Source organism: Lissotriton vulgaris, chromosome 2_1 (assembly GCF_964263255.1).
Source record: "Lissotriton vulgaris chromosome 2_1, aLisVul1.2, whole genome shotgun sequence".
NCBI lineage: Eukaryota > Metazoa > Chordata > Amphibia > Caudata > Salamandridae > Lissotriton > Lissotriton vulgaris.
Genome location: NC_141687.1, coordinates 1,383,701,269 through 1,383,716,109, shown reverse-complemented (window position 1 = coordinate 1,383,716,109; position 14,841 = coordinate 1,383,701,269). Strand labels below are relative to the sequence as shown.

At 43.1% G+C, this 14,841-nt stretch overlaps 1 protein-coding gene across 1 annotated transcript in view; it reads right to left on the bottom strand.

Moving 5' to 3' along the window:
- Nucleotides 1-14,546, bottom strand: part of LOC147732612 (contactin-associated protein-like 5) — a 1,641,055-nt gene extending 1,626,509 nt beyond the window's left edge. The window contains exon 1 of the mRNA XM_086957122.1: nt 14,090-14,546. Coding sequence (XP_086813248.1) covers nt 14,090-14,171 — 82 coding nt within the window. The 5' untranslated portion in view covers nt 14,172-14,546. The remainder of the gene's footprint in view (nt 1-14,089) is intronic.
- Nucleotides 14,547-14,841: the final 295 nt, after the last annotated feature.

Sequence of the window (14,841 nt, the reverse complement as noted above, 5' to 3'; positions counted from 1 at the left end):
GAGTCATTTTTAGACCACGATGGTCATTGCCGATGCACACTTCTGGCAAGTCATTTTACATCAATGACTGCACACCATGCACATTCTGCAATGTTTTTATAGTTGAGTCTTTGTGAACGCTTATTAACTGCCTCCTTCCATCACAGACAAAGTTGTTTCCTTTGTGAGACAACTTTTTATTTGCCAGACAACCATTGTCAGGCATGCTTATCAAGCTGCTTCGAGATGACGATTCAATTTTTAGACAGTCTTCATCAGATATGCCTTTCCATTCAGCTTACCATATCTGATAGTCATTTTGGATTCTCTTCTATTTATGACATACATGTGCATTTTAACATTCTTAAGATGTTGGGGACACTGTTCTGTCCCTAGTGATGAATATGCCTTTTACTGTTTGTACTATTATTTTATGTAGTTCCACCATAGATCTCCTCCATTGTTTTGCTGCCATTATCAATCAGCCCTTATCAAGGAGGTGCCTGTGCGATTTCTCTTTAGTAAACTTACTTGCCTTGTACATTGTGGAGGACTGCAGCCTGACTTCACATTTTCATAAGTATTGCATAGTACGTTAAGGACAAATTCTGTGATTGCATGCAGTAAGATGTTCATATTTCTTTTGGTGGGCTTTTGGTTAGATCTATTCTGAGTTCTAAGAGAAGACAATAACATGATCTGGTCTCTTCCTTACCCTCCCCTTTTTCCTGTATAGATAGACACACATTTGAGAAACTAAGTGATGATATTGCCACGTCTATGGTTTCTGGTGACACACGTAAGTAGGTAAATCACATTTTCTTTGTTTTCATTTTTTCTTTACTTGATTTGGTGAAAGAACATATTTTCATATTTTATGTTAGCTTGCATGGTATTTCTTGGTCTACCGTTCTCTTTATCATGGGTGTAAGTCACTAAGGGCCATATGTATGAAGCTAATTTCCTGTTGCAAATGCTGTGAATCGGTAATAATAGCGTTTGCGACAGGAAATTAGCAATTTCCAATGTATGAAGGAGAAAATGCTTGCAAAACAAGGAATCGCAATTTAGCAAGTTCCAAACATTGCGAGAGCCTGAAATATGCGAATTCCAGAGCGATTACCAAATTTGCGACAAAACCAGGTAGCGATAATTGCAAATCTGGAAATCGCTACTAAGGATTCGCAATGATATGTATCAAAAATTTGCAATTTGCGACTTGATGAAAATCGCTTTTTAAGGAATCGCAATTACCACCAAGTGGGAGCAGGTGGTAACCAGGTGCAAAGTATATAAGGAAGCCCACAATGCAACACACTGTTTTCCACAATGTCTGGGCTGTACATCATTGTGAGGAGGTGAAGACTGAGAGCTGTGGCGCAGAGGAGGAGACGGCAGGAGAGGATATTCCGTTTGCACACCACCATCTACCAGCGCACTGAGGAGGACATCTACACCCACTACAGACTGGAGGAAGAGAGCATACTTGATTTGATAGAAGAACTCAGACCCTATCTAGAACACCCCACCCGCAGGACACAAGCCATACCCACTCACATCCAGGTCCTGTGTTCACTACACCTGCTTGCCTCAGGTAGTTTTCACGGGGTCATAGCCACAGCAGGAGGGGTGTCACAAAGTGCCCTGTCATGCTTCTTCCATGCGTTCCTCAATGCCATGACACATAGGATGCACTTCCCCAGCACCCCACAGGAACTAGCACAAACCAAGCAGGACTTCTACAACATTGCCCAATTCCCCCACGTAATAGGATGCATCGATGAGACACATGTTGCAATATCCCCCCCTCAAACGTAGAGTACGTATACAGGAACAGGAAATGCTACCACTCACTTAACATACAGGTAGTGTGAGATGCCAAAAACATCATCACCGACATAGTGGCAAAGTATCCGGGAAGCACACATGACACCTTTATCTTCCGTCAAAGTGGGCTATACCGTAGACTCTCAAGAGGTGATTTTGGGGAGGGATACCTACTAGGTAAATGCTCACATACATAGGCCACATTTCCACTGACTAGCATGTGCATTACAGTGACTAACCATTAACATTTCCAACCACAGGTGACAGTGCTTATCCAGTCCGGGATTTCATCCTGACACCCTACCTCAATCCTGCTACTGCTGGGGAGCGGCGCTACAACCGGGCACACATTTTCACAAGAGGCACCATCGAGAGAACATTTGGCATATTGAAGAGCAGATTCAGGTGCATTCATTAAAGTGGAGGAGCTCTCCAATACAGCCCGGAAACGTGCTGCAAAATTGTTGTAGCTTGTGCCATGCTGCACAACATCGCCACCAGGAAAGGGACACCACTGGAGTTGAGCGATTCAGAATCCTCCGACGTGGACCTGTACGCATAGAAGGTGGCGTAGCTGGTGCTGCAGTTGGGTGACAGAGGCGTGATGAGATCATGCGCAACAACTTCTAGGTGAGTATTAATGACACAATGACAACTTAAATCTTTGAAAATGTGTTTTAATTGCTACAGCAACAATGCCACACATCCTCATAGGCAAGTTCAAACACTCCTAATGTAATGCACATGTTCATTTCACAGTGCAACTATTTAACTGGAATGACTGCACAGTCAACACTGTAGTTGTCAATATCTAGCCCCTGTAAGTCCTCGTTATTTGGCTGCACATCCTATTGGTATGTAGCAGGCCTGTTGGTCCTTCCACTACGGCGCCTCTCAACAGTGGGTGGCTCCGCACTGACTGGGAGTCCTCCTCACTTGGAGTCAGCACTCATGGTCCTGTGGTACGTAGGGCACGCAATTCATCCAGGGCAGAAGTGGACTGCACTACGACAGTGGCAATGTCCTGAATGCCTGAGAGAACTCCCGCTGGGTTTCAATGGTACGCCTCGACAGGATATTGGTCGATGAGGCCAGGCGGTTGATTGCGCGTGTGTAGCGGTCCATGCAAGCCAGGTCTGTGCGCCTAGCAGCTCGATCTGCACGCAACTCCGCAGTGAGCTCTTGCACAGCACCTCTCATTTCCTCACGCATGCCCCTGAACCCTGCCCTCATCTCACGCTGTATCGCCTTCATGAGTTTGGCTTGTAGGCGCTGTACTTGGAGCATGTGCACTTCCAGCCCTGCAAGCACTGAATCTTCCTGCTGATCGATTGATCTGCTGCACGTGCGGGGTCTACGCCTGCCTGTGACCTGTGGAGCCTGGCTGTGTTGTGGCATTGACTCCTGCTGCTGGGAACCTGGAGCACTATGTCATTGTCATCCTCATCATCGTCCTCCATGACTGCCAATGGCTTCACGATCTTCCTTCTGTTTGACTTTTGGTGGAATTACAGGGCTGTCCTCCCCATCTGTGTCCTGCACCTGGCTAGCGTCTCCAAAGGCTGGGGGTCTTGTGTCTCTTCCACTGCCTATGGGCTTATTAGTTGCAGGTGCTGTGGATAGAACAGCACACATTAATTTTATTTGCTAATGTATTATGTGAAAATAAAATATTTCACAGTTATCCCTTACTTCACTTTTGTTATTCCCCTTTCCTGACCTGTACATGTGAAAATTACCTTAGATGGATGCTACTTCCAACATTCATTTCTATTGTGACTACATCTCCCACAATGCATTGCTGTGACTACCTGTGTACTTGCTCTAGTGTGACATGTGGTTCCCATAATCCCTAGGTTTCTGCAGGGGGGTGGGGGGGTTGTTTAGGGTGTGAAGGCATGCTTCTCACCTGGTCTGGCAGCTGGTTGGTCGGAGCTGTCTAGCACGGACATGCCCGCAACACTCTCTGGAGCCAGTGTTCCCTCTACCAGTTCCTCTAGCAGTGTAGAATCTTGCACATTGGAGGTCCACCCACCGGTGAGCTGAGACTGCTCCAGTCTGGCTGCCAATTGCCTGTATGCCTTCCCAGATGCGTCTTTTCCTTGCTTCAGGCACCTTGTGTGAGCTTCTCCCAAATACCAAATCATGGTTTGGCACTATCTCAGTGATGAGTGTCTCAAGTTCTGCTTCTGAGAACTTCATCTTTCTCTTCCTAGATGTTTCTCCTTCTTGCTTGCCCTGCTGGGTTGCAGGCAAATCCTTGTTCCTACTCTCAGCCATGGCTCCTCAGTAGCAAACCTCACTCTCACACTCTCTCACAATCAATGCAGTTGCATCATGGGTAATCAGTCACTTCCTGGATGGTGATGTCATCAAACTGCATCAGGATTGCGATTGGATGATTCTGGAAAGTGGCAATTTTGCGACTTTTTCCGATGTAAAATCGCAATTTTGCGATTTTTTCCTATGTGAAATCGCAATCTTGCGAAATTTCTACATTAAGGATTCGCTATTGAATCTATCGCAAATATTTAGCGATTTTGGGCGAATTGCTAAACATTTGGGATTGTGTCGATACATTCCGATTTGCGATTCTGGAACTGCGATTTGGTAAAAATCGCAGTTTCCGAATCGCTAATCGGCTTCTTGATACATATGGCCCTAATTCACTTATTTTGTCTAAGTGATTTCTTTACCTGCATGTGATGATTCTTGTGGGGTTTTATGTTCACTTTGTCAATTTGTTGTATTTGTATTTCTTTTGCTGATTAGATGTAATTCTGCAATTTATGCGATTTTTAGGGTCAGCATGAGGCTCAATGTTGGTGTTATTTCCCTTCTGGGTGGTCATCAACTTCCAGCCCTATACCAATTCAACCCAGCAGCCAGCACCTAAAATGTAACTAACATATGATTTTAACAATTAACATCATTAATAATCATGTAATAATAATACATCATGTATAACAATGTATTGTTAAATATTGCCTATTTAACTTTGCACCCTATACACCTACAAATATGGCAACCCACATCTAAAATATAGGTAATTTAAATCAGTGTTACATACTATAAATGATAAATATCCAATCACACATTACTTAAACATTATTAATTAATTAATAATGAATATGTTACTTATTAACTTCCCACTCTGACCCCCTTCAAACCCAATAATTGCATTAAAAAAAATCGAAATCACTTTAAATGTCAAACTATATTTAAAAATGAATAACAATTATATAAGTAATAATAACACATAATAATATATATATAGTAAAACACAACAAAATAATTAAAAAACGATATTCTTTTCAACATTAATTATTGAAAACGATATTCACAACAACAATATTCTTAACAATGTCAGTCAGTAAGAAAACTTTATTTGGTTAATTACAACCTTAAAAGTATACCCTATACGTAAAATTACTGTTAAAACTTGAACAAGATCATATTAAAAACATGGCATTTGTACTTCCCGTAAAATAGTACATTCCTTCGTACTAAATACAAAAATACCCCTAGGGGTAATTAAGTCAGGTAATTTCCATCAGCATCAAATCAATTCCAAAGGATCCAAATCACAACGTTAACCTTTACATGTACAGGCTCATCCTCCCCCCATGAGCGCCGCCTAAGGTATTTACTCTGAACACTTTAGAAACAACTTGACTTTACACAAAAATTTCCCCATAGCACAAGCAATATCTAGACAATGACATTACTTACCTGAAAAAAACGATATTCTTGACAAAATTATTTTGACATCACGATATTTTTGTGCCACAATATATTTCCCTGACATATAAAACTCATTATGTTTTCCAACTATCACCAGCAAGGATGTAAACCTATGTTAAATATGTATATGTTTCTGTCAACAGCTAACTTTTTGTCATTCTAGAAATTACGTATTATAATCAAGAGATTACAGTCACTGAACACGAAATTACCATCTTAATGTCTGCCAGCAGCAAAGGTTACCGCCCCCCATAGAATCCATTTTCTTTTTAATCTTAACACCATCAATGCTGGTGGTATTCCCCTCCTGTGCTGACCCTGATTTATTCCCATTGTTCATGACAAGCTCAGCTCGTCTTGAGCATCGAAGGTGTTAAATGTATTGCTAGAGATGCTAATGCTACTTGCTTCTTGTCTAGAAACAACTGCAGACCATGTTAGTTGGTGGAATTCTTTTCTGTTTCTCATTTACAAAAAGAGGCAGTAATCTTCTGCAGCAAATTATGGATTAATAGCTTTATTAGACATAGAAAGGAAATGTTCAGCTAAAGCCAATCTAAAGCATTTGGAGAAATGTGCTGTCAGAAAAATTCTGATGCTTTTCTATCAAATAGGTTTTCAAAGGGGCTGTAGTAGTAAGGAAAACCTTTTGACAGTGCTAATGCTTATACAACAAACAGGTATCATGATGGGTAAACTTTTATACAGAGCATTCCTTGATTTTAAAGCAGCTTTGATTTTATTAACAATGGTGAATTATGGAAAAAAATATTTGGCTGGGGCATTCTCTTAAGGATCGTGAAGGCAATCATTAGTCTGTGTTCAATTCAAATTGTCTTTATTCAGTCTTCGATGACAGATTATAAAAGATACACACAGTAATAGATAAAAAAGACCAACTTCATTATAACCTGCACATGTTAAAAAATAGCAGCCACATTTTTCTTTTAAAAATGTAAGCACAAATATCTTGATGTACAATTAATAAAATAACAGGGCAAGAAGGCTAACTTAGCAGCAGATAAAGTGACGGTGCAACAGTACTGGATCCAAAAGTAGCAGCAAAGAGGCAAATAAGTAAAAATCTATAAAAATTAGCATCTGTATTCAAATATTTGGAATAAATATCAAGTTGACCCCAGACAAGATTACCAGGGACCGGACTGGGAACCAAAACCACCTTTGGCTAACTGCTTGGCCGGCATCCCTGGGGAGGTGGTGGGGGTGCGGCCGAGCTGTTTGCTAGGGCCAGTTGCGGCTGATTTTGTTACAGGGTGCCGATATTGCAGGCCACTTGTAACAAAAATGGCTCCCCAGGGGTTCAAAATCGGCCCCCACCCTGGCGGCTCACCGGGGAAATGCCCGGTGCCCGCTACGGCCAATCCGGCCCCATAGAGATGATCAACAAAAACAAAGAACGGAAACAACACAGTGCCTTTGACTATAGCAAAATCTGGGAACAGCTTTAGAGAGATTGGACTCCTTTCCCCCTAAATTATCTGGCAATCTATTAAATATTCTACAATGTGCAGATGACACAGTGATTCTAGGTCAACCAGAAATTGGTCTTCAGATATACTTAAAAAAATTAAGTGAAAAACACAAAAAACAATAAGTTAAATATTAACAATGAAAGACAAAGTGGTAGCCTGCAGGCGGAAGGTCTTTGGATAGGAAGCTGGTTCTTGAGTAACAGCAGGCTTGAGCTTGCCAGTGGAAACAAATGTCTAGGTTTATGGTTGAATTAATGTGGTAGTAGTAAGCTGCATCTGGCGGGAAAGAAAACAACAGCCGCAGCCAATAACTCCACTTTCTGTGTTTAATCGTGAAGGTGTCAGCTGTCTTTGTCTCCACTCATGCAGGTGGTCACTAGTAAAGTAATGCCCACATTAACATACGGACAGATAACGTTTCCGGGAAAGTCTCCCAATGGTTATATATATTGTGCAATGTCACTCCTATAGATATTTTTAGACTTCCTGACAGCGCTCCACAAGACTAGGTGTTGTTGGAATTTGATGTATATAAGCAATAACTCATCCTGAAGGCCTTTTGAATAGCCTACTGCACAACGCTCAGAGCAGCTCTAAAGGGAACACTAAAAAGTTTAGTGTAGCAAGCAAGAAATAATACAAATCCTTGCGGATTATACCTGGAGGAGTCTCTACATTTGTTGCCACTTGTAGTTATATGGAACTTGGGGGCATATTTCCAACAAGTAGCGATATTTATCACTAAATAGACTTAGCGACGATTTTTTTATCGCTGAGCATCGCTGAAATTTATCGCTGAGATAACGTGCTATTAGCAACGTTTACCTCCAAAGGGATACATTTTCCAGCGATAGCCGCGAAATGCGTGAATATTGCAATATTCACACATTAGCGACAAAATGCTCTTAGCCATGTTATCCACCTCCCATTGGAAAACATGACTAAGAACTGGTCTGGGCAGGTGTTAGTATTTGGAGATATTGGCGATTCGCGCAAATATTTCCATTGCTACTTCTGCCTTGCTAATAGGCGATAGCGATGTTAGCAACTGTTTTCAGTCGCTAACAGTTTGGGTACGCCCACTTTGCATGTCATTAGCGATAAATGTCGCTAACATGCAAAGTGGGCCCCAAACCGCTCTCTATCACCTAAAAGCTGTTGCTAACTGCTGTTAGCGACAGCTTGCTAACAGAGCGATAGAATTATCTCCGTTTAGCAGCCGAAAACGGCCGCTAAAGCGGCAAAAATTCCCTATAGCCACCCTTGATAATATGCCCCATGATTTTACCACCAGCACGAGCAGAATATTAGCAATAAAACAAGAACACCTATACATCTTTTTGGGAGGTTTATTATGTTTTGAAACAAAAGACGCATTGTTGGATGGTGGTAAATACAAGAACCATTGTTGGATGGTATTAAGGCAAAAGTACTGGAAATTACCTCCTAGCATAAAGCTGAGGAAAAGGTTAGTTAGATCAAGGTTCTGTTTGCTACCCATAATAGGCCGAAAAAGTGAAATGTCATTAGATGCAAATATTGAACAATTGATGGAGTGTCATTACTTCATATAATATGTATTTGTAGCGAATTGACAACATTGAGCCAGACCTTTTTAAGAGCAGTATTTCTTTGCTTAAAAATCTGCACATATGCTAAGAAAAAGTGTTTAGGAGATGAAGATCCTCAGTTATCTGGTTGGTTTTAAAAGTTAATGGATATAGCTTTAGATACATCAATTGTATATGAGCATGCCAGTGTTATTAGGATTTGAATTTTCCTATGATGATTTTATTATTGGTTGTATTCGCTATGCAATGCCCTGCATATGGGAATGTGACAATCAGCTTTCAGGATGCTTCAAGCACCACAGAATGCAGCTGCTTGTGTCTTAAGGAAGCTTCCCAAATACATGTCAGCATCAAGTACCCTGAAGGAGCTTTACTGGCTCAATGTGAAGAAAAGAGTGGATTTTAAAGCACTGTCTACCTCACAAAACATTGTATTTCAGCAGGCCTAATGGCCTCACAAGAAAAAGTAGGTGGTACATACCTAATAGAAATCTTAGATCTGCTGCATCCTACTCAGTTCTGGGCCACAGGCTATACAAAGCCTCTTGGGGTCTCCAGCTTTCTATATTCCACCTGTCAGTTGTGGAACAAAATGCAACCCTGCCTAAAAGAATCAAGCTAATCTGCTTATCTTTCGGAACCAGCTGAAATATTGGTTGTTTCCCCTGTCTCTATGTGTCTCTACCATTTTAATGGGTTCTGCCCCCAGCTGTTTGTCTCAGTTGATGTTTTTGATTCTTAGCGCCAAGACACATGTGGATAAGCATGCGCTTTAGAAGTGTAATTTACATTACAAGTTACATATGTGCCGAAACTGCAATAGTTGTAAATATTTGTGTAATAAAATATTTACTCACTTACCACTGGCAACCATCAAGAGTGTGATTGTGTGTGTATGAATACACACACACAAATAGATATACACACATACCAAGTTATAGTTAAACATTTTAGAAAAAACATCTAGGGGTATTTATTTCCTCAAACAAATAAAAAGAATTTGAATATAAACTGGGTGTACCCATGTGTAATGTAAAGCGAACGTTCACCCAGAGGTAACTTGGTGCTAAATGACAGATGTTTATTGTTACCAACCGGTACTGATTTTATGAACCTCAGATGGATGAAAGGCTGAATGGACCTGCTGGGATTTGAGCCTGTGACCATGAGGTCGAACACAGGTCCCTTGCAGAGGACGCATTGGTCCATTGAGCCACAAGACCCGGTATAGGGTTTGGATTCAACAGGTGCGGTGGTGCGGGTCAAGAAGGGCAAGTGCAACTTGAACTAGTGTAAGGGTCCCATATGCCCAACTACAAACTCGGGTACACCTCGGTGGTTCATGCCAGCTATTCACTTCTAATCTGTACAATCCCCTAATGCCCAAGGCCCACTATGCCCTGCACGTCTTCCTCTTCTGCCCTTATCATTTGAGGTTAGACTAGCATCCTTACAGCTGCAAATCACAATTTTCCCCAGCATTTCAGTGGCACATACCCCACAGGCATCCCTCTAATCTCTACAATTCTCCTACAGCTGAAGTCTGCATGACGCATCCCTGCCACTAAACTACTCACCGTTGAGAACCTAGGACAAAGGGGGACCATACTCACACGGAACCAGGGTATGTAAATAATGAACGAAAACAATGGCTCCTGTGGAATAATATAAAAGTGATATTGATATACTTATGCACAATGGCAATGAAGAGGGTTAGAGTGGTGTCAAAAGGAGAAAAGACCTCATACACCTCATTTTTTGTATTTCACAATCAAATGTATATAGTTCTTGAAAGAAATCAAGAGATGTACAAGAATAATATCAAAGTAGTGTGTAGTGTCCCCAGTGAGAAAAAAGGAACCTAAAATATTGGTGACAAACATGTGACATATGTACAAGGTTTCCAATTAATCAAAGAGTCGACCATTTGTAAGTATACAAAATGTATACAGCAGTTCTTATACAATGATAAGCACTGCTTTAATGGTTTGCTTCTGTTATCTGCTGATGATGTTTCGAACCTTTGTTCAATATAGGGTCTCTTCAGGACCTAGAAATGTAGGGATATCTACAAACAAAGGGATAACATCAGTGTGTGGCCAAGGTGTAGGTGGGTCTCTTGAAAAGGAGCACATGGGTTTGTATAGTACCTGAAGGTTGGTTTGTGCGGCGTGCAGTAGATGTGTGCCACAAGTGAGTATAGGAAAGAGACACACAAGAAGAACATACTCACAAGAGTCCCATTTCTAGGTCCTGAAGACACCCTACATTGCACAAAGGGTTGAAACGTCGTCGGCAGATAACAGAAGCGAACCATTAAACCAGCGCTTCTCATTGTATAAGAAATGCGGTGTACATTTTGTATACTTACAAATGGTCGACTCTATGATTAATTGAAAACCTTGTACATATGTCACAATTATGTCACCAATATTGTGGGTTCTTTTTATCTCACTGAGGACACTACGCACCACTGTGATATTATTTTCTTGCACATATCTTGATTTCTTTCAAGAACTGTATAAACTTGATTGTGAAATACAAAAAGTAAGGTGTATGAGGTATTTTCTCCTTCTGACATTACCCTAACCATCTTCATTGTGCATAAGTATATCAATATCACTTTGATATTATTCCACAGGAGCCATTGTTTTCATTAATCACTATAAACTACTCACGTCCTCTACTTAAGTGCAAATGATGAGTAGTTCTTGTCCTTCAGCGGAAGAAGCCTCAAATCTCACAAAGGCCAGTAGAAGTCTACAAGCACTACTGGGCCACCGCTGACATTATTGTACTTCCCACTTCCTTGTACAACCTCCCCAGGAGCTCATATTTCATATTTGCCTCATTGTTGACGGGGAACCCCATAATCAGTGCTTGAAATGGAAAAATGAAAGTGCAGGTACTCTGTAGCAGAGTACCTGCTTGGTTCTGAGAAGTGCCGGTACTCTCCAATTAAAGGTATTGCATTTCTCTCGAGAATTCCTGGTACTCTCCTCCTCAAAATAGAAAAAAAGTGCTGGTACTCCGTACCGGACAGTACCAGCCCGTACCGGACGGTACCTGCCCATTTAAAGCACTGCCCTAAATTAACAAATAACGTGCCCCCCCCCCCCCCAAACTACATAACCTGTGGAAACCGTTTCAATGACTTTGGAGAATGGTGTCCATTTATGCTTTTGTCGTAAGTATATTTAGAATATTAATTCTAATGGTGGTGCCAGGCTCATCTCGCTTCCTCATAGTTGTTCAGGGTCGGGGGAAACCGGCCATTGTCGTGGGTTGAAGATTGACTTGCAGATTTATGAAGGCCTTGCGCCGCCGGTGCGTCATTTTTAACATGGGAAAAAGTGACGCACCGGCGGCGCAAGTCCTTCATAAATCTGCCCCTGAGTGTTCAAAGCCTTGTGGCTTAATCTCGCGCATAGTTTTTCGTGTTTTTTCTAGTTATATCGATGAGTAGGTTGTTTGTGTGCTCTTATCGATTAGAATTCCTTTTTCTATTTTTCTAAATATCTATTTACCTCTTAGTACTGAATGAATATACTGCTTCGAAACAATCTTTAGGAGCAGATACAGGATGTGAGAGTGTGAGACCAGAATTGCACTGTTATCATTTCCAACATCCCTTCTTCTCAGACACTCAGACATGCACCAATAGACGCTGCGTTAATCGAAGCTGTTTCAGTGTGTGCTTAGAGTTCACAGCCCGAGAGTGACCTCTAGTGCCTCCCAGATCACTGATATTGGTAAACACACCGAGCTCAGCCGTGCCGAACCCATGTGCAGAAGAGCACCCCTGTATACTGTGTGCAAACATTGACGGTAGGGATCTAGCTTCCATACCATAGGCCGGACACCATGTGCCCTTTAATGCTTGTAGAACTAGAACATTGAGCCAAAAACGTGCGTAATCAATCCCTACCCTGCCACAGACATCGACAAAACAAAGCCATGTGGCTGCAAACCGCGCAGATAAACATATTCTCTGGCATTCGCTCCTCACAACTGGGTTTATGTTTAAAACACATATATTAGAAAATCAAAACTTGCAGAGAACCGTAAATGCAAACAACTGTATGTAAGACACCTGAGTTGATGTGCTATATTAAAATGCCAATCAAACGCGCATCTTTTGCTTGCCTGTGCCTTGTTTATTGCTTAGCACCCACACCTCCTTCTATGCAGAAACACGAGCAGTGGCACCAGAAGAAAAATACATTCGCTCAGAATCACACATTGCACAAGTCGCAAAACCCAATACAAGACTTGGGGTCAGATAAATCAATTGACGTATTTTGCCTCTGCAATAGGTAATATAGGATTCTTTAAAAATACATTATTATATCATGATAGTATGCCTTCGTCCTGCCTCCCCAGTCCAAACACATTTGTCACACAGATACATTGAATGCGCGGCATTGCAATTGGGAGGTGCTGACCATTGTAGTACAGAGGCAGGCGCTAACTACTTTGGGGCAGATTTATGTTAACTGGCGCATCCCTCGGGATGCGCCAGTTAACATGCGCCACAGTGCGCCACAGCTACGCCACCCATGGTGCGCCGCATTTATGATGCGGCGCACCATGGGGCAAAAACGGCACAGATGCGTCACGCATCTGTGCCCTAATAGTGACGCATTGCTGGAGTTGCGTCGCAAGCGCGACGCAGCTCCAGCAATGCTCTGGGGGGGCCTATTCTTTCAATGCTGCCTCAAGCCTTACGCCTGCTTCAAGCAGGCGCAGGGTTTTGACGCAGCATTGCCCTGAAAGTGACTGAGTGAAATCTCATAGATTTCACTCCGCCACTTTTAGGAGGCGTTCCTGCGCAGGAATGCCTCCTCATGGCGCAGTGCTGTACAACGTGACGCATCTCCTAGATGCGTCACGTTGTAAATAGGGCGCAGGGATGCGCCACGTTTCCGCGCCGTTGCGTGACGCAACGGCGGCGTATACGTGGCGCAAGCCCTTCATAAATCTGCCCCTTTAACTTTATAATTACTCCTACTGATTCTAAAACGCACCTGTGTATTACATGCCCGGTGGCACGCTCAGTTATGAAGGGAGGTCACCAAGGGAGGAATCGTGCTGTAAGGAGAAATAGCGCAAGCCGAGGACTGCCTGTCCTGACACATGCACACGGGCAGGGTCTCTTGGAGGGCAAGCACTCGAATGCATCACCAGTGTAGCTATATGCACCAATAACTGCGAGTGAACCAGAACCAACCACACCCTTCCATCCTCTGCCTGTGCTACAGCGCAGCGGCCATGCCCGGGATTGCCCATATCGAGCGCATGCACCATATTCGTAGCACATGACACACACGCGCACACGTCAGTCAACTGGTGTTACACGTAACAGGACACACGGGTCTTTCCGGAAGTCACTGTTAGGTGCCCGCATGCCTTCCTTTTCCCAGCTACACAGACATTGTTGCCCACTTTCATCCATCAGTCAGTGGTTTCACTTACAGTTAGACGCTGTTAGTCCTGGGTGGCACCAGCTCACGACCAGCACGGACAACACTCCCCACCAGTGGCAAGCGGAATCCATGCTGTCTTCACGCCGCCTTTTCCTGTGTGTGTGAAGCTTGTCTGGTCCTCCGTGACAACCTCTGCCTCTTCCGTCCCTTTACCAACTCCTGTGAAAACAGCCGGAAAGCTTCGACTAAAGCCGAAAACAGCCCCTCCTATCTGAGTGCTTTTCACGGAGACAGGTCCACGTGCACTGTGTCCCGTCCTGGGTGACAGACTACTGTCTAATCCCCAGTGGCACCATTTGGGACCCGTGTCACATCTACAATAAATTAGTTCGTGCATTTAACACAGAATAACGGGAACGGGGAAAAACACAGACCACTCCGAGTGCAGTGCCTTTAACTGAGGCCAGTCCACAGTCGCGGTGACCTGTCCTTGGACACTGAATGACGTCTAATCCTCGCTGACAGCTTTTGGGTGCCACAACTCTTTGCCTGCTCTTGTAGGGGCTGCCTCAAAGCGCTTTAGCAGGGTAAAGGCCTCTCCAACGACAGAGTCTCTGAGGGAAGCAGATCAGGCTGTGATGTGCTGTCTCGAGGGCGCACTCTGCTGTCTAACCCCCTCTGCTCTTCGGCTTCCTCTCTCTTTTGCGGCTCTTGTAGGTGCTGACTAACGCTGTCCAGGACCCATCACAGAGAAAAGTCTAAAACGGAGGCACAGTGTCCGGTACCGAGTGGCAGACTGCT